This window comes from Mesoplodon bidens (genome assembly GCF_964165515.1).
Source record: "Mesoplodon bidens genome assembly, chromosome: 4".
Lineage (NCBI taxonomy): Eukaryota > Metazoa > Chordata > Mammalia > Artiodactyla > Ziphiidae > Mesoplodon > Mesoplodon bidens.
The window spans coordinates 139,650,127-139,677,619 of NC_138160.1; the positions used below are offsets into that span (position 1 = coordinate 139,650,127).

General features: G+C 51.2%; 1 protein-coding gene across 1 annotated transcript in view; it reads right to left on the minus strand.

The window, feature by feature from the left end:
• Positions 1 to 12,413: 12,413 nt before the first annotated feature.
• UNC13A (unc-13 homolog A) overlaps positions 12,414 to 27,493 on the minus strand; it is a gene marked incomplete at both ends in the record, with an annotated part of 57,954 nt that continues 42,874 nt past the window's right edge. Inside the window, 10 exons of the mRNA XM_081232644.1 lie at positions 12,414 to 12,714; positions 14,427 to 14,586; positions 15,299 to 15,391; positions 19,545 to 19,692; positions 20,593 to 20,673; positions 21,055 to 21,111; positions 22,507 to 22,536; positions 23,656 to 23,694; positions 26,057 to 26,180; positions 27,160 to 27,312. Of these exons, the coding sequence (XP_081088770.1) occupies positions 12,414 to 12,714; positions 14,427 to 14,586; positions 15,299 to 15,391; positions 19,545 to 19,692; positions 20,593 to 20,673; positions 21,055 to 21,111; positions 22,507 to 22,536; positions 23,656 to 23,694; positions 26,057 to 26,180; positions 27,160 to 27,312 (1,186 nt within the window). The remainder of the gene's footprint in view (positions 12,715 to 14,426; positions 14,587 to 15,298; positions 15,392 to 19,544; positions 19,693 to 20,592; positions 20,674 to 21,054; positions 21,112 to 22,506; positions 22,537 to 23,655; positions 23,695 to 26,056; positions 26,181 to 27,159; positions 27,313 to 27,493) is intronic.

The following is a 27,493-nucleotide window of genomic DNA, read 5'->3' on the forward strand; positions in this document are numbered from 1 at the left end:
CTCCAACTTGGGGCACACACCCTGTCTCTATGATTCAGGAATAGGATGCTGCCTTCCCCTCCATCACAACTGCTTTTCAGTGCCCTCCAAGCTTGTCACTGAACAAGGGAATTTGGATTCCAAAATATCAGATGCTTCCATGCCCTGCTGCCGGCAGAGTGAAGAGGAAGCAAAACCAAGACAGCTTCAGTTTCTTCTGCCTTCCAAACCACCCCCAGGTCACCTCTGGCCGGTGGACGGGAGCACAGGCACAGCTGCAGGGACTTCTTCCAGCGTGGTTGTGGCTTTGCAGCTTCTGCCCAGAAAGGGGTTGGGTGGGAGTGGGTGCTGATATCGACCCACCACTCCCCCTCGTTTATGACTGTACGTTGTGATGATGGTAAGAATGATTGTGTAATTGCAGGCTGTGTAATCATAGCTACCATTCTATGTAATTGCAGGTTTAGGAGCAAAATAATTATAATGCAATATAACAAATTATGGAATGAAATGTAATCTTACATAGGTCATGGATCACATAATTGTGTTACACCCTCCAGGAACTGACTGTCCATTTTGTTGACATTCCCTGGGTGGTCCTGCCCCGTTGGCAGGTGTTGTGACAAGGAGGCTTGGGTAAATAGTGGGGGCGGGATTACGGTAGTTTAAGGAGGGGGGGGAGGGGGGGAGGATGAACCAGAAGGTTCAGGTGAGACTGGAGGGTGGGGTGAGCATAAGGGCGGTGCTAGAGTTTAGCTTAAGGTTGGGAAAAGGGGAGAAACAGGAGGGGAAGTTGAAGAATGGATTAAGTCAGTGGTTGGCAAACTATGGCCTGAATCTGGCCAGCCATGTTTTGTTGTTTTAAAAAAAGTGTTTTTTTTATTGAGATGAAACTCAGGTAACGTAAAACTAACCATATCAAAGTGTGCAATCTCATGGCAGTCAATGTACTTGCATTGTTGTGCAGCCATCACCACTATCCATTTCCAAACTTTTTCATCCTCCCAAACTGAAACCCTGCCCCCAGTAAAGACTAACTCGCCGTTCTCCCCTCCCCCAGCCCCTGGCAATCACTATTCTACTCTTTGTCTCTATGAATGTGATGGCTCTAGGGACCTCATATAAGTGGAATCATACATTTTGTATGTGGCTCCTTTCACTCAGCATAAAGTCCTTCAGGTTCAGCCATGTTGTAGCAGGAGCCAGAATCTCCTTCCTTTTTAAGGCTGAATAATATTCTGCTCTTGGTGGGCCTCGGCCGGCAGTGGCTTGAAGCAGGATCTCAGTTCCCCGACGAGAGACTGAAGACAGGCCACAGCAGTGAGAGCCCTGAATCCTAGCTACCAGGCTACGAGGGCCAGTGGCTAGTGACAAGGCCCTGGTTTGTCTGCTTTGTAGAAATGAATCTCAATAATGGGATGGAAAGTAGTGAAAAAAGTGAAGTGTTTACTAGCAGGAAAAAAAGAGTACATGTGAATAGACACGCATGGGTGGGCTCAGAGAGAGAGTTTCGCCTTCGTGGTAGTTCAACTCGTTTATACAGGGCATTTCTTCTGGGTTTCCTCTGGTCAATCATCTCGCTTTGCCTGGCTGAGTCCGTATTTGGTATAACTCAGGGTCCTCCCCTGTGTGTACGCACATCTCTTATCCAAGATGGATTCCAGCGTAGAGGCCTGTGGGAAGGTTGACACCATCTAATATGGGGTGGCACCCCGCTCTCCTTTTCTGGCCCCCGAGGAGCCTTTCTGCGCATGTGTAGTCGGGAAGTTCTCCCTGACATCAAGAATGAGAAATATGTGGTCTCTCTATCTTTTATCCAGGCAGGACTCAGCTCCTCTCTCCCCCTGCCATTATCTTTATCTTAGAGTATCTGTCCACAGGGGACAGACTTCAGCTGCTCAGCCTGGGGCCCATCTATCTCCTGCCTCAATTCCACTGCATGTAAGTATAGACCACATTTTGTTTATCCATTCATCTGCCAGTGGACACTTGGATGGCTTCCACCTTTTGGCTATTCTGAATAAAGCTGCTATGGACGTAGGTGTACGAGTATCTGTTCCATATTTGCTTTCAGTTCTTTTGGGTATACACCCAGAAACGTATTGTTGGAGCATATGGTAATTCTATGTTTAATTTTCTGAGGAACTCTCATCCAGTGTTCCATAGCTGCTACACATCTTTTTAAAAATATATATTTATTTATTAGTGTTTATTTTGGTGAAATTCACATAATATTAAATTAACCAATTAAAGTGTACAATTCAGTGACATTTAATACATTCACAAAATTATGCAGCCATCATCTCTGTCTAGTTCTGGGCTATTTTCAGCACCCCAGTGGAAACCCTGTACCCATTAGCTGTCACTCCCCAGTTCCCCCTCCCTGCAGCTTCTGGCAATCTGCTTTCTGTCTCCTCCTCTGAACATTTCATTTGAATGGAATCATATACTATGTGGTCTTTTGTGTCTGCTCTCTTTCACTCATCATGATTTTGAGGTTCATCCACATTATAGCATGCATCAGTGCTTCATTCCTTTTTTAAAGCCAAATAATATTCCAGTATATGGAATGCATTTTGTTCATCCACTCGTCTGTTGATGGACATTTGGGTTGTTTCCAACCCTTGGCTATTGTGAACAGTGCTGCCTTGAACATGTGTGGACAAGGATTTGTTTGACTATAGCTGCTTGTTTTTCCAGGTAAAATTTTTTGGGCACTGAGCCCCGCCATTCATTTATATGTGGCTGCTTTCATGCTACAGCAGCAGAGTTGAAGAGTGGTGTCAGAAACTGTATGGCCTAAGATGTTTACTATTTGGCTCTTTACAGAAAAAGTTTGTTGACTCCTGGTTGGATGAGTTTGGGAGCTGGGTCAGCTGGCAGAAACTTCTAGTTTTTTTTTTTAATCAATATTTTTTTAATTGAGATATAGTTGATTTATAATGTGTTAATTTCTGCTGTACAGCAAAGTGATTCAGTTATACATATATATACATTCTTTTTAGAAAAATATTCTTTTCCATTGTGGTTTATCATAAGATATTGAATATAGTTCTCTGTGCTATACAGTAGGACCATGTAGAAACTTCTACTTTTGCCCCAAGAAACATTCTTTTCTCCTATAGAACTATAACTTTGGTTGGGAAAATGGCTGCTCAGAGCAAAGAGTACATTTCCCAGCATCCTTTGCAACTAGGCACACGCAGTAATGAGGTTCTGGTCTGACGACCCCTAGTGGAAGTGATGGTCACAGCCTCTCAGTCTTACCTAAAGGGCCAAGATTTGCCCCACTCAGACCCTTCCCTTTTACCACCAGCTGGAGCAGCCATCTTGGACCCTGAGATGGAAGAAGCAAGATGGAAAGATGGTCCCATATGGCTACGTCAGCCCTGGTAATACAATTTCACTGTGGCTCTCATTTTCAATCTCTGATTACCAGGAGTGTCTTTCCATATTTTTATCACCCATCAAGTTTTCCATTCAGGAAATGCCTATTCATGCTTTAGCCCATTTTTCTACAGGATGTGATCTGCCCCTTGTTGATTCAGAGTTCTTTACAGATACTATTCTTTTCTTGGTCACATGTGTTGCAAATATCTTCTCCCGGTATTTGCCTTGTCGTTTCACTCTCTTCACAGTGTCTTTCAATGAACTGAAATTCTTCATTTTAATGGTGTTGAGTTGATCATCTTTTCCTGTATTTTCCTTTTATGCTTTTTGTGTCTTGATTAAATTTTTTTCCTTGTGTCAAGGTCATGAAGCTGTTCTCTTACACTGACTTCTAAAATCTGTATCATTTTGCTTTTCACATTTAAATCTTTAATACGCCAAGAGTTGGGTTTTGTGTATAGTTTCATGTTGGGTAGGCCAGGATCCTCAAATGCTTTACTTTTATTTTTTGGCACAGAAACCCCATTTCTTTCTTTCTTTTTTTTTTTTTTTTTTAATGAAAATCATCAGTGGAGCCCTTGTAAACCTGTAGCAGGATTATCCTTCCAATTTATTTCTGATGGAGGGTTGTGCTCTATTGTCATTCAATTCCAATGCGTTTGTTCCAGCAGAAAAAGCAGGCCAAAATGCCGCAGGCTCAGAAACCAAACTCCTGTAAGCTTCAGGGTTAGGGCAGGAATTTGAAATCAAGGGAATGTGGCCATAATTAGGAAACCCCCAAGGTGGCCCCCAATCATCTCTGCCTGGTTTTCAAGCCCTTGTGTAATCTTCTCCCCTTGACGTGGGCTGGACTTTGTGATTCCCTTCTAACCAATAGATTATGACAAAAGTAATGGGATGTCACTTCCAGGATTAGGTTACAAAGGACTGGGATTTCTCTCTCTCTCTCTCTCCGATGAAGCCAGCTGCCATGTTGTGAGCTGTCCTGTGCAGAGGCCCACATGGCATCATGTACTAAGCACCAGATCTTCATCAATAGCATCACACACACTTCCCTGCTCCCTGTTCCCACCTCCCTGCCTCCCGCACTCCCCGAGGCAATCACTGCCCTTGGTTTTGTGTTTCTTTTTTTTTTAATCCTTCATTTAAAAAAAATGTGTTAAAATACACATAACCTAAAATTTACCATCTTAACCTTTTTTCTTTCTTTTTTTTTTTTTTTTTCCTTTTTTGCGGTACGCGGGCCTCTCACTGCCGTGGCCTCTCCCGTTGCGGAGCACAGGCTCCGGAGGCGCAGGCTCAGCGGCCATGGCTCATGGGCCCTGCCGCTCCACGGCATGTGGGATCCTCCCAGACCGGGGCACGAACCCGTGTCCCCTGCATCGGCAGGCGGACCCTCAACCACTGCACCACCAGGGAAGCCCTATCTTAACCATTTTTAAGTGTACAGTTCAGTGGTCTTAAATACATTCACAGTGTTGTGCCACCATCACCACCATCATCTCCATAACTCTTTTCACTTGTAAAACCGAAATTCTGTACTTGTTAAACACTATCTCCCCATTCTCCCCTTCCCCCAACTCCTGGAAACCACCATTATACTTTCTGTCTCTATGATTTTGATTACTCTTGAGTACCTCGTATGAGTGGAATCATATAGTATTTGTCTTTTTGTGTCTGGCTTATTTCACTCAGCATAATGTCCTCAAGGTTCATCCAGCTGTAGCATATTGCAGACTTTCTTTCCTTTTTAAGGTTGAATAATATTCCATTGACCACATTTTGCTTATCCATTCTTCTGATGATGGACACTTGGGTTTCTTCCATGTTTTAGCTATTGTGAATAACACTGCTATGAACATGGGTATACAAATATCTTTTTGAGACCCTGCTTTCTATTCTTTTGGGCATATACCCAGAAGTGGAATTGCTGGATCATTCGGTAATTCTATTTTTAATTTTTTAAATTGAAGTATAGTTGATTTACGATGTTTCAGGTGTACAGAAAAGTGATTCTGTTATATATATATATATGTATTCTTAGATATATATTCTTTTTCAGATTCTTTTCAGTTATAGTTTATTACAAGATATTGAATATAGTTCCCTGTGTCATACAGTAGGTCCTTGTTGTTTATCTATTTTATATATAGTAGTGTGTATCTCTTAATTCCAAATTCCCAGTTTATTCCCCCCCTTCCCCCTTTGGTAACCGTAAGTTTGTCTTCTATGTCTGTGAGTCTATTTCTGTTTTGTAAATAAGTTCATTTGTGTCATATTATAGATTCCACATATAAGTGATATCATATGGTATTTGTCTTTCTACTTCTGACTTACTTCACTTAGTATGATAATCTCTAGGTCCATCCATGTTGCTGCAAATGACATTATTTCATTCTTTTCATGGCTGAGTAATAGTCCATTGTATATATGTACCCCATGTTCTTTATCCATTCATCTGTTGATGGACATTTAAGTTGCCTCCATGTCTTAGCTATTGTAAATAATGCTGCTATGAACATTGGGGTGCATTTATCTTTTTGAATTAGGGTTTTTGTCTTTTCCAGATATATGCCCAGAAGTGGGATTGCAGGATCATATGGTAACTATATTTTTAGTTTTTAAAGGAACCTCCATACTCTTCTCCATAGTGGTTGCACCAATTTACATTCTGTATTTTTAATCTTTTGAGGAACCACCATACTGTTTTCCACAGCAGCTATATCCTTTTACATTCCCACCTACAGTGCACAGAGGTTCCAATTTCACCACATCTTTGCCAATGCTTGTTTTCTCTTTTATTTTGTTTTTTGATAGTAGCCTGATGTGTATGAGGTAGAATCCTCAATTTTTTAACCGTTAGTTTTATGCTTATTATTTTTTATTAATCACACAATTATCCTTAAACAAAATCTCTGTGGATGTATCTTGTATGTCTTTTGAGCTTTATAAATGTAGTGTAATGCTCTTTGAAGCCTTCTGGGACTTTTTTTTCACTCAACATCACACTTCATTCATGTCATCTGTCAGAATGAAGAAGCTCACTTCCTAGAGCAGTAAGCCTGTCCCTCGTCCATAGGTGTGGAGTCAACTGTGGGACTCAGTGCCTCAGAGCAAGATGGTTTATTCCTCACAGGGCAGCAAGCAGCATGAGCCTCAGTCCCCAAGCCCCATGGGTGACACGATGGACCCCATATGCTGAGGGATACAGGGTCAAGGGATGAGCACCTTTTGTAGAAAGCAGCAAACAAGCCAGCTTCCCTCCATCAGGGATCAAACAGTTACTCAGAAGTTATGCTGTCGGGGGACTTCCCTGGCAGTCCAGTGGTTAAGACTCCACGCTTCCACTTCAGGGGGCATGGGTTCAATCCCTGGTCAGGGAACTAAGATCCCGTATGCTGCACAGCACAAAAAAAAAGAAAGTCATGCTGAGTAGCCTATGTGCTTAGCTACAGAAACTGCTTAGTCTTGGGAGAAGTACAGGTCTGCAGTCTGGCACAGTCAGTAAGAATGTGCAGGGATGCTCAGAACCTGCAGGCTGCCTCTTCTGACGTCATGCAGACACCTGTGGCTTATCCATTTCACACCTGTATCATATTCTCCCTTTGTGAAGATACCACGACGTTGAGGCTGCTTCCAATCTTACCCCTGTGCAAGGGTCTCTTGAGGGCAGAGTTGCTGAGCTATGGGTCATCCCTGTGTTTGTTGTAGGTTTTTTTTTTTTTTTTGGACGCACCGCGTGGCACGTGGGATCTTAGTTCCCCAACCAGGGATCGAATCCGTGCACCCTGAAGTGGAAGCGTGGAGTCTTAACCACTGGACCGCCAGGAAAGTCCCTTTCTTTTAGTCCTTGTGTCTCTTACTTGCAGCCAAATGCACTCATCAAATTCACTCCCAGTGATGGATCCCATGGCCCCTGCCCTGGCCACTCAAATGTGGAAACAACTCCAGATCTTAGGAGGAAACCTAAGGTAGAAACCTTAGGAGGAAACTCCTGACTTTACCGAGGAAACCCTGTGCTGAATAAGATTCTGTTTCTGCTTCCTGGTGGAGCAGAAATTCAAATTCAAATTCAGGTGTAGAAAAGTGAAGCTTCATTCTTTGCACATCCAAGTTTATGAAATGAGATTCTCACCTGCTACAGCAAAAAACAAAACAAAAAACCTCCAAACATGGGGGTGTGGGTGGAATTTGAGTGTGTCCCTGGCATTTGTGTCCTAACTTGCTTGAGCTAAGAGCAACAGCCGCCCAGTATCCTGGGTTCAGATGCTGGCTCTGCCCCTGGGGCCTGTTTTCTTTCTCTGTAAAATGGGACCATGGTAGTTGTAATGAGTTGCGTTCGTGGGCAGGAAGTGTATTCAGCAGTGGCTGCTCACGGTAGATGCTACGTGATTTTTTTTGCCTACAGGGGAGGGAAGGAGGCCACCATACATCTGAGGCTGTGTGCTTTTTCTTTTTTTTAATGTCTGCTGTTAATAAAATATTTTTACAGAGACCAAAAATTCAGAATAGTGCAAAACATCTCAACACCATGCATTCATGACCACTTCTCGTTGATTTTAAACATTTGTTCCAAGTCACATATTTACAGAGAAATGGGGGCATCTGTGCAGGTGCCAGACCAACGGGATGGAATTAAAACAGACAAACAGCATCTTGAATTCACATTTGCAATCACATGCTAAGAGAAGTTGTGTGGAGGAAGAACCTCCCTGGACTGCGTGGCCGGGTTGGGGGGGGGGTCTTAGGGGGCCGGGGCCAGGGTTGGGGTCTCAATCCCCCTGGCTGTGTGGCCGGGAATGCATAGGGACCCTCTGCCTGGGACCTGTGCCTGGAGAGAGCCACTGTGGCTGGGCGGGGGGCAGGGGGAAGATGGAGGGGGTCTTACCTAACACCATCAACTTGATTTGTCTCTTTAAAAAAAATAAAAGGCAAAGAGAAGAGCAACACGTGTCAGTGAAAACGACTTTGGTCCTTGACAATCCTTAGGAAAGGATGTTCAGGGGACAGCAGGGGTCATGATGTGGACCAGCCCCCCAGTGACCTCCCCCATTCTCTGCCTGCGCAGCAGAGTTGGGGCAACTCCAGGCTGTCTCCGCTCTGCCTCGTGCCTCAGTGTTCCCACCTGTAAGATGGACAGCGCTGGGGGGGACAGAAAGGTCTCTGAGGTCCCAGCTGAGAGAGGTCCCAAGGAGTTCTAGTTGGCTAATTTTTTTTTTTTTCCATCTGTGATGGAGGCACGGTGAGGTTTCAGGCTGTGGTGCCTGAGAATCAGGACTGAGGGATGCGGCTGGGTGCCTCCTCACTTTAGGTAAATCCTTCGAGGACAGACTGGTGAGAGCGAGAGAGCAGGGGGCCCTCTTCCTCTAGAAACCTGTTTTTGCTTTTTCTCCCTCCTCTGTCTCTGCATCTCCCCATCTCTGAATCTCTCTCTCTCCATTTCAAAGTTCTGGCTGTCCCTATCCGGCGTGATCTTGCCCTCTTGATTTTTTCCCTTGTCTGTCTGTCCGTCTCCCCTTCTCTCCTTCCCTCCCTGCTCTTCTTTGTGTCCTTACTCTGTCTCTGTCCCTTCTGAGGGGGGATTGGCTCTGTCCAAGATGTCCCTCAATGTTACATCCCCCCAATCCCAATACAAGCCTACTTTATTATTTCCCTGATCCATGGAAATCTGGGGCGAGCTCCTGGCATGGAGCGAGGTCCAAATGCAACCCCAAGACCCCACCTGGGCCCAGAACACCAGGAACCTCAGGTGAAGTGGTGAAAGCCCAAAGGTATCATCTAATGCTGAGTGGCCTTGGGGAAAGCCCTGTTCCCTTTTCCAATACAGGAACATCCTGATTTCAAGCACTTCCAGTCCCCTCTTGTCGTCTGTTCACCCTGTGCCCTGTGGCTCAGCCAGTCTGACTGGAGGATCTCCTGAGTGCCCAGATCTGTGTGGGAGGGGGAGGCTGGTATGGACAGCATACATGTGGATGCATGGGCACACACAGAACCCCCTGCCCGAGACATAATTCAACTAGGCATCCCCTCCCTGCCATGCCCCTGTGCCCAGAGAGCCTTTCACAGACACCCCTAGCCCCATGGCATCAGAGACAGAGGCTGGGGAAGGGACAGACAGAGGAGGAAGGAAAGAGGCTGGGGAAGTCCTGAGGGGGATGAGAGGGTTTTCTACAGAAGGGAAAATTTGTGATGAGTTTTGAGGAATGAGTAGGAGTTCTCTGGGAGAAAGAAGAGGGAGGAAATTTCCAAAACAGTTCTAGCCTGGGAGTCAGAAAGTGTCATTCGACAAATACTCCCTGAGGCTTCCTCCAAGTGCCTGGGCCAGTGCTGGGGATCCTACACACACACACACACGCACGCACGCACGCACGCACGCACACGCGCGCGCGCGCGCGCTTTGACCAGAGAGCCTCCTGATGAATCTTTTGGGAAATACCTTGGCTCTCTCCGGCAGAAGCTCAGCTCCCCCTTTTCCTGCCAGTCATCCAAAAAGTCTTTCAGAACCCACCCCAGATCACAGATTACCTCCCCTTTGGGTGTTGCTGGTGTTTTCAACTCCAAGTGAACCGCCCAGCCCACCTCCACCTCTTGGATGGTCTGAAGTTCAAATCTGCCTCTCAGTCCTTGTGATGGAGACTCCACGTTCTCCCCAAGCCACCTCTCAGCCTGTCCCTTGCCCCTGGCTGGGGTCCACCTCCCCCACCATCCTGAATGAGAACTTTCATCCTAATCTCTGGTTCAGAACCTTCAGTCACTTCAACCTGCCTGAATTTAGAAGAACACACAAATACTTCCGGGTAAATGAGAAAACAGTGTCGCTTCTTCCAGACTCTTGTTCACGGATAGGGAAACCATTATCATAAACATACAACACTCAATTTGCACACGGCCTCCTTAGAGATGCTCAACCCCTCGGCAGTGCACAACTGGGACATCTGTACCCAGGGACCCTGGGGCTCATCTAAGGCAGAGTTTTAAATATATACTCCAAAGTCTTTCCAAGAATTAAGCTCAGTGTCCTGAAAGCATTTTGTCCTCTCTCCCCCACCATCAGTCCATTCTTCATGACGTAGACAGAGGGAGATTTCAAAACCTGAAATCAGACCCTCCTCAGCTTTAAAATCTCCTGGGGCCTCCCAAGCCTCTGAGGGTAAAATCAAAACTCCCCAGGGCATCGTACAAGACCTGGTTTGATACCTCTGCAGGTATCCCCAACCTCATCACCATCCCCCAGTACCCCACTCACTGGCTCAGCTCTAGCCACGCCAACCCGGCTATGCTCCAAGTCAGCCTACCTCCTAGCCTTTGCACCTGCTGTTCCTGCTGCCTGGAGCTCTTTTCTCTCCAGTGGGTGGTTCCTTCCCACTTTTCACCTCCAGAGAAAGCCCTCCCTCACCTTCCCCATCTGATGTAGCCTCCACCACTCCGAGAGCCCAGCTAATCCTCATCTCATCCCTCTGTTTTAATTTCTCCCTAGCACAGCACAATCCTGTATTTCTCAATCTGGCAGAAAAAAATCCCATGGCATACACACGCTGGTCCAATGTGGAAAAGCAGATTATGGGCAAAGACAAGCCGTGCCAACCTTTCCCAAAATGTTTCCCAAAATGCCTGCATGCGCTAAAATGGGGAAATTTGACTCTGGCCAAACTGCCCCAACATCCGTGCAGGAGGAAGAGTTTCAGGCAGCTAGAGGCCCCCTCCTGGGGTATCCTGTGACCTGTGTGTTTGAATGAATGAATGGGATTATGGGGAGGAAGGTCCCAGCAAGTTTGTATATGTGTACACACACACACACACACACACACACTCACACTCACACACTCTCTCTCTCTCTCTCTCTCTCTCACTCCCCCTAGAGTTTCTGGTCTCTTTCTGTTCTTTCCTGACTGCAGCATTCTGTTCTTTCCTGACTGGAGCATTCTGGGGGAGGAAGAAGGGCTTGGGTTAGGGGACTGGGTCCAGGGGATCCCAAATCTTCACTCTTTTTTGGCGGGAGGTCAAGAGTTCTCAGGGTATCTCCCCCTGGGGTCCCAATGGAAAGGGCTGAGGGCAGGGGTTTTGCTTGGCAACCAGAGGTGGGAGGGGGCACTGGGGGTCTTGGCCCAGGACCCCCATCCCTTTAAGGGTTGGGGGAGGTCCCCTAAGGGGGGTTAGCAGCAATGGGGAGCTGTATCGGGTCATCCGATCTCAGCCCACCCTTCAATGGGGCACACAGGCCAAAGGGAATGGGGAGAGGGTGTGGCACTGGGACCCTCGGCGTTGTCTCAGGCAGCTCTCCGGGCTTCAGTTTCGTCGTCAAATGGGTGGGTTGAACTCTACAATATGAGGATTGGGTATGTGGGGGGAAAAGGGAGGCAAACCCCCATAGGGAAGTGGGGACGGCATGGGAGACCCAAAGCCGACCCCTTGGTCCCCAGGGTTTGGGCGCCCAAGGGCGCATGTGCTTTTGAAATTCCATCCTCCCCCCTTCCCTGTTTATTTTTTGCACAAACACCAAAAGGGACTCTGGTACACCCGGCGGCCCTCCAACCACCACCCTAGTCCCTCCAGGCCCCAGACCACCCTAGGGGGCGCTCCAGGAAGCCCTGCCCCTTGCCCAGAGCCCGCCCCTCGAAGGAGCAGAGAGTTCCATACTTGGCAAATTGATCTTGGGCCCCAGGGGGTGGGGACCCATCTTTTGGCTTCGCCAGGGGGCAGGAGACAGAGCCTCCCGGTACCACAGCCCTGGGACCTGGCCTCCTTACTAGGGGGTGGGTTTTCCTCCCATTCCAGCTCGAAAGTCCCCCTAGACGCTGGGGAAGCGGCCTCAATTTGGGGGATGTGGCTTCTTCCTTCCTCGCGCCCCACTGCGTGGCCTCCTGAGGGGGCGGGGCGTTGCCATTCACCTTTCCCCAGAGGGGGAACTAAATACAGGGCGCAGGTGCAGCCCAACCTCAGCATAGAGCGCGGAGGCTCAACCTCAGGGAGGTCCCAGCGCGCGGGCGCCGCCCCGCCCCGCGCGCTCTGCGCAGGCGCAGTGGTGCCCGCCTGCGTGCCCCACGCTACGGAGCAGGCGCGGCCCCGCCCTCCTCGGCGGAGCGCGTGTCCGACTTCAGCTTAACGAACTCCTTGGCCACCTCATCGTTGCTGCGTTGCGACAGGATGCGCAGCACCGTGAGGCCCGTGTCGTCCATGTGGATGCGGCGGCCAAGCGGCAGCCAGCAGGCGGCGCTCCCGCGCTGGACCAGCTCGCGCAGCTGCAGCACGGCCAGCCCCACTGTGCGGTCCTCGCGCGCGAAGCAGTAGTCCTTGACGCACACCTGCAGCTCATAGCACTCCGGGCCCGCTTCGGCGCTCAGCGTGCTGCGGGAAGGCTAGGCGTGAGGACACGTCCCGCCCACTGACCAGCCACGCCCCTACCGGTGACCCCCGCTTCTCCCCGCCCCCGTCACGCCCACACCCGCACATTCTGAGCTGGGCCACTCCCACACTGAGTGGCCTCCTATTTTCATAACCTTCCACTTAGGCCGGGCCCCACCCCTGACCCAGATGTCCGGCCCCATAGCCCCGCGCTGGGACACGCCCACATCAGCTGACAACGTCCATCCCCAGCATTGTCCCTGCCAAGTCTCTCTCCTTCCCTTCTTCCTTTTCCTCACCCAAGGACGTCCCCATCAAACTACTCCCAGCCCCCAGCCAAGCCACATCCCCACCCCCAAGAGACCCTTCCCCCAGAGTCCTCTGGCTAGGCCATGCTCCCACCCCGTGATACCAGCACCCACACTCTCAGCCAGCTGAGCTGCTGCCTCCACCACCCTACCCCAGATACGACGCCAAGAAGCCCCTTTACCAGGCTCCCATCTGAACCCAAGTTCTCCCCTTGACGGGGCCCCTCCCCCCTGCTCCCTAGCCTACTCTTCTTACGCCCAAGATGCCTCTCCATGTAACCCTGCCAAGATGTCTCACCATGAGTGATTACCCACTCCAGCACTCCTCCCCCTCCCCCAGGCTACGAAAGGCTACGAAGTCCCCAGTGCTGCTGGGTCCTGACCTGATGCTGGCTGGTCAAGAACTCATTTCTTTCAGGCTACATGCACGCCGATCCCTTGCATCTCCTTCCCAGGCTACATTCCTAGCCCTCAACTAGTTTGGGCCACCCCAGGAGACATCTGCCCCCTCCTAGGCGGTGCTCTTGCTCCAGGTATTGCTTCAGGTGACCTACCTCTCCAAAGTCCTCTGACCAAGAGCTCTCCCCTCACAGGACTGGCCAGGCTCCTGTCCCTCAGGGGCCCCCACTTCCCCCCAGCTCTGATGTCCCCTTACCCCACTGTACTCTGTCCCCCAAGAACAACCCCCAATGTTACCCTGCCCCAGTGAGGTTCACACCTGATCCAAAGATCCGCCGATCCTCACCCCCACCCCAGATAACCCCTCTGTACACCTTGATCAGACCTGTTTATGTTCCTCATAAATCATCTGCTCCTCTAGACACTGATGCCCCTGACCTAGGAAGCCCCACCTAGATGTGACCACAGTCCTACCCATATGACACATATCCCCATGACCTGAACCAAGCCACACTCCACTCTTGTCCCCCAGAGCAGACTCCTCCAGATGACCTGCCCCAATAGCCCTGACAAAGTTCATTGCTGACTCGAGGAGCTCCATGCCTATGCCCCTCAGCCCCTCACCCACAAGCCTCTTGCCCCATCATGACCAACCACGCCTCTTAAACAGACCAGAATCTCCAGCCCTGGAAATGCCCCTGCCCAACATGCTCCTTCTGGCCAGACTCCTCCCCTTCATGAGCCCTCATCATGCGGTTATATCACACTCACTGTCCTCTGGGACCTGTCTGCCCCCCAAGGTGGTCACCTCCATCCTGGTGTCCCCTCACTGATGTCACTCCTGCACTAAGGTGCCTCCCTTCCCAGCATACCCACCTAGAATGTGATCCCTCCTGTTTCTGTCCCTAGGTACCACTGGCCCACCAGACATCCCTCCTGCCTAGTGGGCCCTGAGGTTCATATAGCAGATGTCCCCTTGCCATTCTCCCCTAAGCATCCCAGACTTACAACTGGAAGCTCTCATTGTACTTTGGGGCCCAGCTGTTGTTCTTGGATTTGGTCGCAAACTTGCGTTTCTTGTCACTGAGCTGGGGCCCGATGATGTTGACCTCGATGAATGGCCGGAAAATGCCAGAAGTCTGCCACTTGAGGTCATTGGCAGCCACCACTGTTGGGGGAATTAGAAGGTAAGATTGATTAGGGTCCCCCAGTACACAGTGGTGGTTTTCAAAGCCTGTCTGAAAGACTACATTTCCCAGAATGCTTCTGTAGCCAAGTGTGGCCATATGACTAACTTCCAGCCAATGAGATGTAAGAGGAAGTGATGCGTACAGCTTTCAGGTTGTGGCTTAAGAAGCAGGGAGAATGCCCTAAACTTTCTCCTTCTCCTAGCTGCAAGGTGGGATGCTGATGGGGGCTGAGTTCTTTGGGACCCTACAGAAGAAGAAAGCATATTAGGGATAAAAGTACAACAAAAATGTCAGGGGCCTGGATCCCCAACACTGTGAAGCCTCTATATCAATTCTGGGCTGACTGTCCTTGGAGTTACCTCAGAGAAAGCTTTATTCCATCTATCTTGTTTAAGCCACTGTTATTTTAGGCCTTGGCTAAGACAGCCCAATCTGTGCTCTAATTAGAAATAAAAGCCAACAAAAGGAAAGCAGAGCTGAGAGATAAAGTGGAATGAGTTCTGTAACACTCTTTGTACCTCTTCATCCAGCTATGCCTGAAGGTGGTGACTTCTGGAATTTTCAGTTTTATAAAAAGATTTTTTTTAACGAAAAAAATTTCTTCCTTACGCCAGTTTGAGTTTGGTTTTCTGTCTTAGAACCTAGTGCATCCTGGCTGAGGCACTCTCCCTCCCACCTCAGGTTACTCACCTTTCACTGTGACCTTGTGTTCCCCAGTTCCTGGATGAGTGAAGAGCTCTACATGGACGGAGACTTCACCCACAGGGTCTTCCACACCCGAGCCTGGGCGGGGCAGGGGAGGATGCTTGGCATAAGCTTCATTCTTACCCACCCACCAGAAAAGACCTGGACTGCCTCCCACCCACCATGTGCTGGCGGTACCAGGTCATCAGCCGTGACAGGTTGGCACTGAGGGTGGGCTGGGAAGATGGGTGTTCTTAGGGAGGCCAAGAATCTTGGGTTCTAGCCTTTCACTGCCTCACTGTGTGATCTCAGGCAGATCTCTTAACTTCTCTGAGCCTAATGTCCTTTTTCTCATTCCCTGTCATTAAACTCAGCCTTCATCTTTCACACCATCTTGGCAGCATCTGATACCCTGGCTTTCTGTGCCTCAGTTTCCCCTCTTGGCTGTAACAAGGCCACACTATCCAGGTTCTCATCCTACAGATTAGTCACTCCTTCTCACCCTCTTTTGCCATTTCCTCCTCCTCTGTTGATCTTCAAGCTGTTGGGGCACCCGGTGCCTTAGTCCTCAACCCCTTTTTTGTTTTCATTTCCTCCCTAAGTACTGGTACAGTGGAAAATCATGTCAGCTCTACCTTCAAAATACATCCAGAATTTGGCCCACCTCCTTGGCCTCCATCCTGGTCCAGCCCCCATCAACCTTCTGGCTCCATCTCACACTTCAGGTATGGCTAAATGAACCATGGCTGCCCAGTCAGAGCATTCCCTGGCCATGGCTGCAGTGACTGGCTCAGGAATGGTCATGTGACCCAAGATAGGCCAATAGGAGTTGTCCCTGGGCCAACTAGGCCAACCTGGAATATTGCAGTGGCCTCCTCCCTGTCTCCCTGCACCCTCCTCTCAGCTTCTTCAATACACCAGCCAGAGAAATCCTAACTCAGATCATGTCCCTTCTCTGCTCAAAATCCTCCCATGGCTCCCATATCACTCTGAAATAATCAAAGTCTTTTTGTGCCTGCAGTGTCACCCCTGATATGTGTCACTATTACCTCTCCTGCCTCACCTTCCTCCACTCTTACCCTTGCCACGTTGGCTCCAGCCTCACAGGCTTCCTCACTACTCCTCAAACACACTGTGATAACATGACCCAGAATCCTCAGCTCTCCTAAAGTGACAGCTTGTAGAGAAATCTTTCATTTTCCCTGCCATTCCTTTTCCAATAGACCATCTCAAGTTTCCATTGAGAAATGTCCCTACCTCACCTCAGACCTTGTGGCTCCATCTCACACTTCAGGTAAGGCTAAACGAACCACGGCTGCCCAATCAGAGCATTCTCCAGCCATGCTGCAGTGATTGGCTCAGGGATGGTCATGTGACCCAAGCTGGGCCAATAGAAATTGGCCCTGAGACTTTTGCTGTAACTCTTAGGAAAGAGTCTCTCTCTGGTTAGGCTGGCAAGGCTGACTCTACTCAATGAGGGGAGAGTCCACCTCACAAAGGTCTCAACAGAGACCAATGACCAATGGCATTGTTGGAGACACTAGATCCAGCTATTACTGATGCCAAATCAATTCCTAATCTTTCAGTTACAGGCTCACAAATTCTCTAGTCTTCCTGAGTCAGGGTAAGGTACGCTTCAGTTTCTGGCCACCACAAGCATCCTGATTGATTCGTTCTGATAGGGATCATTGAAGGAGCAGTTTAAAAGCTTCTGTCCCCATTCCTCCCTCTGTGACTCTTGGGAAGGGCATCCTGTGGGGCCTGGGAACCTGTGACCGTCAGCACCCCCACCAGTCCCCTCCCCTGCCCCTCAGGAAGCTCCCCACACCTGGAGCACCCCATGCATGGGGGGAGGAACAGGGGGAAAGGCATGGGTGGGTGTGGGGAAGGAGAACGGGTCAGTCCAAGGTTGACCGGGTTACCTGTCTCTGGGCAGAAAGTGACCAAGGCTCAGGGGGCAGAGGGGCCTGAAGACCCTGCACCCCCTCATCTTCGCTGCCCACCCCAGGCTGCCTTCCTTGTCATCTCAGGCTCCCGCCCCCCTTCCCCCAACCAATCACATGCTCAGCCTCACCCGCCACCCCCAGGCTGATGCTTCACAGCAAGCTCAATCCGGGCCAGACTGAGGGGTGCCAGGGGAGAGTCGGACAGTAGTGGGTGGGGTGAGGGGTCAGATCATGGCCAAAGCTAGTAAGAAGGGGGAGGGGGGCAGTGCTGGGCACCCCCATCCCGTGGTTTGCTGGCTCCAAGGGGAAGGGCCTTTCGCGGGCTTCCCTGTGCTTTCCCCAACCCCATCCCCACTCCCCAAGTCCCAGACACCCCCTACAGGGGAAGGTTCCTTGGGCAAAGGGCTTAATCTCCTCTGAGAGTCAGCTTCCTCATCTATGGAATGATGGACGCCCTGTGGAGCGACCAGGAGGAATGTTTTTGTGAATCCCTGAGAAATGCTTGGCACAAGGGCTGACCCAGAGTTAGAGCCTAAAAAATGTTGGTTTTCTATGATCGGAAAAGTGACATCAATAATAATAATAATCATTATCATAATAATCATATAAACAACAATAATAAAACAACTAACAATTGTTGCCAGCTAGTACACGTCAGGAACTTTCCTGTCAGGAAAGTCTCAGGGCTAAATTTAATTCATCTAATCCTAAAAATAATCCTATGATTTAGGGTCCTTGACTGCTCCCATTTTACAGATGAGAAGCCTGAGGCTCAGGGAGGCAGCCTGTTGCCAGAGGCGCCCAGCCACGGAGTGGCAGAGCTGTAATCTGAGTCCGCTCTTAACCGGGCAGGCGCCTGTCTGGGGGGACCCGGGATCTGGTTTAAGAGAAGCACCTAGGGAGAAACGAATTGCGACTCGAATCGCTTCTCCTTCCCCATGTGGAACCAGCAAGCCGTCCTTCCCCCTTGTCCGCCTCGGCCCCCTCGCAGCCAGTCGGGCCTGGGCGGGGCCCCGCAGGCCTGGGAGACGGAAGGACGGGCCTTTTACTAGCCGGGCCGGGAGGGGCGCAGGCACCGGGCACCGGGCGCGGGTGGGCGGCGGAAGCACGTACCCTTCTCAGGATAAATGTCTTCACTAAGGGTAAACCTAGTCCCTTTTCCACCATGGACTAATCACGGTGGGGAGGTGGAGAAAGGAGGGAAGGGAGGAGTGGGGCGGGGAGAGACGAACGAGCGAGAGGCGAGGATGGAGGGCGAGTGTGCGTGACGGGGATCAGGGTAGGCGCGGAGAGGGGGCGGCGAGTGAGAGGGAGGAGAAACAAGAGAGAGAGAAACGTCAGCTGCAGACGGACAGACAGACAGCCTCCTGCTCCGGGGGCACACCAGGGACACTAAAAGCAGCAGCGTGGGCTGGGCACGAAGCCGAGGGCCCTAGGCCCTGGGCTGACTCGGGGGGAAGGGGGCCGCTTGTGGCCACGGGGTTTAGCTCCCCTCACCCCGGCCTCCTCTTCCACTGCCGGAACTAAACCTGGGTCAGCGGCCAAACTTCTCTCCCTTGTCTGCACTCTTAGGGCCAATTTTGAAAAGGGTGGTCCCCAGGGAGGGGAACTAGGACCCTGGAGTTCTGTCCCCCAGCCCCAGCTGCTGTGTGCGAACTCAGAGAGGGACAGGAGACAGAGGCAAGAGAAGAGAGAGAGAAAGAGAGAATTTGAGAAATGAGAACTCCCTCTCCGTCCGCCCCCTGCAGGTCGGGGTCCCTCCCATCTCTGGGGCTGTCATTCTTTAGCCCCTGACTGTACAGAGGTCCCTCCCTGGGGTACTTTCAACCATTCCCCCAGAGGTCCCTCCCCGGGAGCTGCCAATCATTCCTTGGCCGCATGACGTCAGAGGTCCCGCCCCTGCCAGAGCTGTCAATCACTCCTTAGTCAACACCGTCACAGGTCCCTCCCCCAGAGATGTCAACCACTCCCTGGAACCAGGGCGTCGAGGTCCCGCCCCTAAGAGCTGTCAATCACTCTCTTCCTGGCCGTCAGAGATCCCGCCCCACAACTTTCAATCACATCCTGACCCCATGACGTCATGGATTTTCCCAGGAGAGGTCATCCCCTCCTGGCCCAATGACGTCATAGGTTCCGCCCCTAGGAGCTGTAGATCGCTCATTGGCCTGGTGACACCATGGAGCTCAGGTGCGCCCCGGAGCTGTTAATTCGGCCCGGACCCATGACATCACAGAGGAGGTGAGTCAAAGGGGCTCGGCTGCCCCTGCGGGCGGGGATTGTCATCGCGTTAACCAGTGGCTCCTTACCCTGGGCCGACTGCGTCTGCACGAATGTCTTGATGAGCAGGTCGGTGGCCTGCGTGTAGAGGGACAGGGCATAGCGCAGGGACTGCAGGTCTGGACTCTTCTCCAGGAAGGTTTTCTTGAGGCCCACGCCACCCGCATGGAAGTATTGCTGTGGGGAACAGGGTGGAGAGAGGTAAGGCTGGTGGGACCCCCTACCCGCGCATCGGGCTGGGCAGCCCCAACTCCCCCTCCCCCACTCCGCTGCCCTCTGCTGTGATACGCCATGACAGGGCAGATCTTCAGAACACCCAGGTCCTGCTATTCCCTCACCTCCACCCCTGCCCCAAACATGCCTGTGGGCTCCCAGCACTCTCAGAATAACACCCATGCCCTGCACCCCTCCCAGCCTTCTTTCCAAAAGTCTTCCCTAGAACATACCTGCCTCAGGGCCTTTGCACTTACTATGCTCACTGGCAGGAAGGCCCTCCGAGCCCCACCCCCACTCCCTATTTTGCCATGGCTGGCTCCCTATCTTTCTTCGATTAAGGTTTCAAGCAGTTTTCCTTAACCACCCCAACTTAATGTGTTGCCAACCCTGTTGTGCTGTAATTCTCCATTTCAACAAAACATTTCCTTCAGAGTAGTTTTCACGCTTTTTATTTCATGGAGACCACGGCCCCTTTCATGTCTCCATGTTCTTGCATGGACTGGTTCCCTGCCTAGAATGCTGTTGCTTTGCCTTGTGAATTTCTATGCATTCCTCAAACCCCACCACCTCCCACATGCCTTCTAATCCAGAAAGCCCTTACTGCCCCCTCCCTGGGCTCTCCCATCTTTTCTTCTACCCTGTCCTTACCCCACAGGGCTGGGGATGTCTACATCCAGCTGACATCCAGCCTGGGGCTCCTCAAGTCCCTGCCATCAGCCAGCCTGGAGCTGACATAGAAGGGTCATCAGGAAGTGTTTATAAATGGAATGAATTAAGGTGGGTTTGAGCCTAGGTCCATGTCCACACCAGCCACACCCTCTGCCTGTCCCATCTGGGATGGGCAGGGGTGTGGCCTCTCACCTTGATAGTGTCCAGGGCCAGCTCAACAACTGCACACTGCTTCGGGGTCAAGCTCTTGGCTTCTTCTCGTACCATGTGGTCCTGGATGGATGGAGAGAGTGTCCAGGTGGGCAGAGCAAATTCTGCCTTGGGGATCTGCCTATGGGTCTCATTCTTGCTAAACTCTGAAGAGTTGGACAGTGGGTCTGTCTTTTCATCATTGTGTTCCCAGTGCCTAGCATGTGGCTGGCACACAGCAGGTGCTCAATAAATATTTGTCAAATAAATTGTTTGTATTCTTGATCAAGCTGTATCTGAAGCTGAACCTTGTACCTCTTTTCAATACACTGAGCAAATACATTGTGATTAAGCCAGTCTGAGTAGGGTCTCTGTCCTTTGAGCCTGCAGAGCATGCCACTATTCTGGGACCTCTTCACTAAGAAGCCTCCCACCCCAATCTCCTGCCCCCACCCCTGGCCTCACCTTGAGTTTAGATAGCTGACCCAGCTCCTTGGCTGCATTGAAGATCATCTGGGTTCCCTGTAGGTAACAAAAGACATAACCCGGGTGAGGGTGGGGGGGTCCTTCTGCCCAGTGTCCAAGCCGCCACTGACACCCCAGCCCTGGACGCCATCTTGGTTCTTGTCCAAAGGCTCTGGGCAGGGCAATGGTTGTGTCCTGGGGACAGAGGTCTGGAGCCCCCCAGGAAGGGCTGAGAAGGAGATGGTGACCTTGTCTCCAGAAATCTCAGTCCCGTGGGGTGCTACCCATCCTGCCATCTCCACCATGACCCCAGGTTTGTGGGACAGAGAAGAAAACAGAGAGCAGGCTGTGATGGTGTTTGCAGGTATGGGTGGGGCTTGCCAGCCCCAAGTCATGGAGCCTTGAGAAAACTATGGGATGGGCTCTGTGTAGTGAAAACCACCACCCACCATGGGCCCATTCCCTCTGTAGAAGAATTTCCCCAGTAATCTGGGGGGCCTGTTAATCTGACCTTTTAAAGAAGAAACCTCCCCCTTAACACACACCTCAGTACCCCGCCCCCACTCCTCCCCAAAACAGACATCAGCAATATGACATCCTGGTTATGGCTCCGATGAACCGGGTGGGCATGGGTTCAAATCCCAGCTCTGCTATGTGGCCCTGGGCAAGTCATTTAACCTCTCTGACCCCCAGTTTTCCCATCTTGATGGGGGAAATCATATTCCAGCTTAGCTGGGACTAGTCGTGTCTTTGTTCAGTGTTCACGGTTCTTATCACTTGGTTTCGAGGTCACGGGCAGTGTTAGGGGAGATGGGGTCGTGGCCTGGAAGCTACATGTCCTGCCTCCTCCATCACTATGTTGAGTGACCTGAGGCATGTCCTTGGCCCTTTCTGAGCCTCAGTTTCCTCCCCTGGCTAATAGGGGCACCTACACTAGCTTAGGGGATAACAGCTGTGGGGGGAGCTGAGTATCAGTGAAGTTATGAGTCCTGAATTACTGGGTCCTGGGGTGGTCTGGGGGTCCTAGGCAGGGCTAGACAGGCAGGAGGGCCATTTACAGCTGGGATGTTTGGAATCACGTTGATGCTTTTCCAAGCTGGCCAGTGGAATCTGGTCACCCTGCCACTACCGGTATTATTATTAGCATCCTGGCTGTCTCTACTCTTCTTATTCCTTGTCTGTGATTGCCCAAGGCTATCACAGGCACAGTTACTCGGGAGCCCAGCCTGGACCTTGCTTTCCCCTGCAGCACCCTCCTCCCCACCTGCCACCCTCCCCGCACCACCCCTCACGAGCAAGCCAGACAGACAAAGGAAGAAGAGACCAACAGACAGGGTCACAGTACACCCCCGGATGGCACGGATCACAGAGGTGGAAGAAGGTACGGGGTGGGGTGGTGGGTAGGTAGGGGTTGGGGTGGGAGCCAGACAGACAGGGAGAGGCTGGTCTTACATCTGAGTGGCTTGGCAGTTTCACCCTGCCCTGTGGAGAGAATCAGGCGAAGGTCAGAGTTCGGGTGGCTGCTGAGAGGATACACAGTGGGATTTCCCTGCCCCCTCAAAGCACAGCCCACGAGCTCCCTCCCAGGTTCTGGGTCTAATGCTGGACCCCCTCCCCAGCTAGGCACCTTCCCTTGTCCTCTGGTGGGGACCTGGGGCCAGACTCTGGACTGTCAGGAGGCTAGAATCAGCCCATCACCTGGGGACAGGTGTCCAATCCCACAGTCAGCCTGCCCCAAGATGGGGTGCCTCGGGGAGGGGAAAGAAGAGAAGGCTCAGAGTCTCTCCTCCCCCAACTCCCAAGACCTTACCCCAGCAGGCCTGACTCTAAAAGAAGCGTACTAACAGGTATCACCAGTTCACTTAACACAGACACACACCCAGGCACATCCATGGGTGTGCAGAAAGTTTATGCACACACAAACCCCCAGATCAACATACGAAGACACACACGTGCAGAATTCACAAGCTAAAATACACACGTGTACTACTAAACACTTGCACGCATGTGCACAATTACACACATAAACCCACGCACTCTCCACCCCCCCAGGGACGTATATACATGTATATGGTGCCTGACATATTGCATGTGTTCCCCAAAGGGCTGGATGAGTGAGTTGGGAAGCCCTACAACCCATGTTCATGAAGTGGAGACCCCACTTGTGTGCACACAGGCATGATAGCTCCTGTATGACTGCACAGCAAGGGCAACTGTTCACATGTTGCCACCGCTCCTATCTCCTTGTAACAAACACCCATTAGAATAAACAAAACAAAACATGTCTCAGTCCAGGGCAGTTGTCCAGTGTCTGGGCCCTTCTTGAAGCCACAGAATTTCAGCTGAGCCCAGGCCTGGGATAAGCCCTTTGGGTATTGTCGTGAGAGGGCAGGAGCTGTTTGCGCACAAACACGCACACACACTCTAAGCCATGTCCCTGGGGAATCACTTTGTCTCTGACTTCTGGTTTTTCGTTAGGACACCGTCCTCCTACCCATGACCCCCAGCTCGCCTTTCTGCCCATGCAAATGGACGCACACATACACACACACACCCAGACACCAGAGCTTGGGACCTCAGTGCAGACGAGGACCTCATTACCTTTTCTAATCCCTTGCCATGTTTTCTCAAGAGGTTGCCCTGCAGAGACAATGTCACAAGGTGATCAACCTAGCAAGCTGTGTGGGATGGGAATCCAGAGTGATAACACATACTCATGGGGACAGGAAGTAAAGGGCATCTGCACTGCACAGAGGGCTGGTAACAGGGTTGCCGGGGGGATTGTGTGTGTGCCTTAATGACTGACTCTTAAAAAGGGCAAGAGAGTCAGAGAGACAGGAAAGAGAAAGAGCCAGAGAGAGAGAAGTTGCTGCCAAAATAAAAAATCCATTTACATTTACTGTATATATGAGGCTCTTGGTTCTTGAGTCAACAGGAAAGCAAATAGGCTCTATATTCAGACAGACCTGAATTTGAATCCTGACTCTGGCATATATTTACTATGTGGCTTTGAGCAAGTGACTCTCTGAGCCTCAGCTTTCCTCATCTGTAAAATGGGAATAATAACATCCATCTCACAAAGGGTTGTCATGAAGGTGAGCTGAAACAACAGCTATGAGGTCTGGAATACAGAAAATCCTCAATAAATGTGAATTCCCTTAGCTCTCTACCCACAAATGCATCGTCTGTAGTTGGGTACGCTGCCACCACGTAGTTACAGCCAAAGACCCACACTGCAGCCACAAGAAGTGAGATGAGCACTAGCAAACTTTTGACAAGGTGAAACCTTGTAACAGCCTTGTCTTGCCTACAAAAGAGGACTCTAAAGTGGTTTTAACTGATCTCTGCCCTCCTATGTGTCTACATACTACCACCACCACCAATAATATTAGCTCTAATTTAGTGAGCATTGCCTCAGTCTGTCACTGAGTTGAGCACTTTAATGCATCATCCTATTTGGTTCTCACAACAACACTCAGAGAGCTGCTACAATTAACCTCTTTTTCCAGACAAGGAAATGGAGGTTGGGAGGTGAAGTGACTTCCCAAGGTCACAGAGAGAATGGCTGGGCTGAGATTTGATGCCAAGTCTGCCTGACACCAAGGAGTCACAACATCGTCCCCCACCTGGGTGCCTGGGTGTGTGTCTGGGATTCTTGTGTGTTAGTATGTGTGGTGGAAGTGAGGTGAGCAGGGTTGGTGGTGGGGTCTGCACTGATCAGCTATACAGACCGGGGTGGTGAGGACCTGTATTTTGGGTGGCTACTAACAGTTCAGAGCTGAAAAGAGAGGTCAGAGGAGCTCCATTGACTTTGAACTTCCTTCTAGCTTTGGGGACCCAGATATCCTGGTGGTGTCTGAGCATGGGAGTAAGGGCGAATTCTAACTAAAAGATGTGGGCAGATGTGAAGGTGCTGGGCCCAGGTTTTGGGAGGCGGGATGCCCCTTCTTCGTACTTATAATTGGGGGTGGGCGTGGCCTCCCTCCCTCCAGGCCCTGCCCCTCCCCATGCCCCGCCCCAGACAAACACAGGCACATCTAGGCGGGAGGTGGGACAGTGGATGGGGGGCCAGTGGGTGAGGAGGGGGCGCTGGGTGGGGGGGTGCAGCCACGCGGTGGGCCGAGTCCAGACACAGAGCGGATGGACAGACAGACGGACAGAGGGGCCTCTACTTACGATCATCTGTCAGCCGTGATGGGGGCAGGGCGGTGGGGGAGGGGGGAATAAGTCACCATGAGTCTCCAGGGAGGCCAGGGAAGGGGCGGAGAAGGAGGGACGGACCCCGGATCCCGTGCCCCAGCCCAGCCCAGCAGCCCGGAGGAGACGGGCAGGCAGCGGGATGTCCGGAGCCTCCCCCACCATCATTGCCTCTAGGCGGCCCACCCCCCGCCCTCCCTCCCCCCACCCACCCGCCAACCCTGCAGATCACCATCTCTGGGCTGTTCCCAGAAGAGTCCCAGAGGCACGGTCTTGGTCTCTGGATGACCACTGACCTCTGCTTGACCTCTACGAACTTGGGTGCTCTCCATAACCTCTGGTTGACCTCCTGGAGCTCTCTGTTCTATTGGTCTCTGATCTTTGAAATCTGGGTATCTCCTCTCCTTGTCTCTTGATTGACCTCCAAAGGCCCCTGATGAACCCACTGGCCCCTATAACCTCTGTAACCCACGGATGGCCTTGATCCCCAAGCTGACCTCTCTGTTTTCTGGGTGATCTCTGACCTTTGAATAATCTCGTGACCCACATGTGACCCCTGTGTTCCCTAGACATCTCTTTACTTGACCTTTAAGTGACCCCTGAATGACCTCTTTGATGACTTTTGACCCATGTGTGACCTCTCTGATTTTTGAATGGCCCCACTGACCTCCGGTGGCTTCTATACCCTCAGATGGCCCTTGTGCCTGGATGACCTCTAAGCCCCCAATGCGTTTGATGCCAAGCTCTCTAGGCTCCCAAAGAGGAGGAAGCCCAGGTGTCCCCTCTGGCCCCCTGTGGGCCTCACCGTCTGGTCAGTGAGGGGTGGCAGGACGATGGTCTTCTCCATGGTGTTCATGACCAGCTTCCATAACTCCTTCAGCACCCGCTTCAGCACCGTCTTCTCACAGATTTTGGCAAAGAGAGTCAGGCTGGGGGCAAGGGACAGGCCTGAGAGAGTGCCCAGATGGACCTAACCTGAGCAGCCCCTTCCCCTCAATACATGGGCAAGGTGGGAAGGCATTCCATGGACACGCAAGAGGGCACAGAGCCTGTACAGGGACCCCTGGGGGGTCTGATGGGGCTATGATGCATGACGCATGGGGAGAAGAGTGAAAGGTGGTTGGACAGGTGAGCAGGGGCTAGACTTGGAAGGGGCCTCAAAGTCTAGGAGGAAGGCCTGGGCCTTAGCATGAGGGCAGGGGGGAGAGTGTTTAAGAGAGAAGAGACACAGTCAGACTTTCCTGTTTGAAAGAACATAGTGGGGGATGATCTGGAATAGGAAGGTTGGAGACCAGGGACTATGAGGGGGCTGAGGCCATGCTCAGAAGAGAGAGGAAGGGAATGAGAGGGAAAACAACAAAGAGTTCATGATTGACGGTATGGGATTGAGAGAGGGCAATCCACCATGATCCTTCCAACAAGTGACCCACCCATCCACCAAACCATCCTTACGGTAACCTTCTTTAATTCTTCCTCCATCACTTTTCCCTACCTTCCTTCTTTCCTTTCTTCCGTCCTCCCACCCATCCTCCAAACAGTTATTCATCCATCCAAATATTTACCCAACTCTCCATCCATCCATTCATCTATCCAACCATCCTTTTACCCATATACCCTCCATCTAGGTTTCTAAGCATTTATCTTTTAATCTACACATCCATCTGCCCACCCATCCCTCATGTCATTTACCATCCATTCATCCATACAAATACTTACCCACTAACCCTTCCAATCATTAACCCACCCATTTTTCCATCCCTTCATGCCTCCACTCACCCACCCATCCAAACCACTCAACCATCACCCAGCAAACATGCCCTGAGTGTTCTTTCCAGGCCAGCCCCCAGGTTTCTGAGGCCCGACCCCGGAGCCCTCCCTGGTGGACTCAGTCCACCTAGCCTGGCTCACTTGCTGTCCAGCAGGTCCATGATGGGTTGCAGTACATTGTCGGCATCCTGGGCCACACTGCTGCAGGCACTGGCTGGCACATTGCCTGTGCCTTTCACCTGGCTAAGGATGTCACCCATCTGCTTGACACAATCTTCAATGTGTGGCTGGAAGCTGGGAACACAGAGAGGAGGAGCTCAGATCAGACTCTCCTGGCCTCTGGAAGAAAGGAAGGATGAGGCTGATCTGTGGACCTTTTATCACCAGCATCAGGGAGCCATGGCATATAACAGCCAGGGTGGGATTTAATAGCAGAAATGGACATCAGACTAAGATATTTATCTGTGTTGTTTAT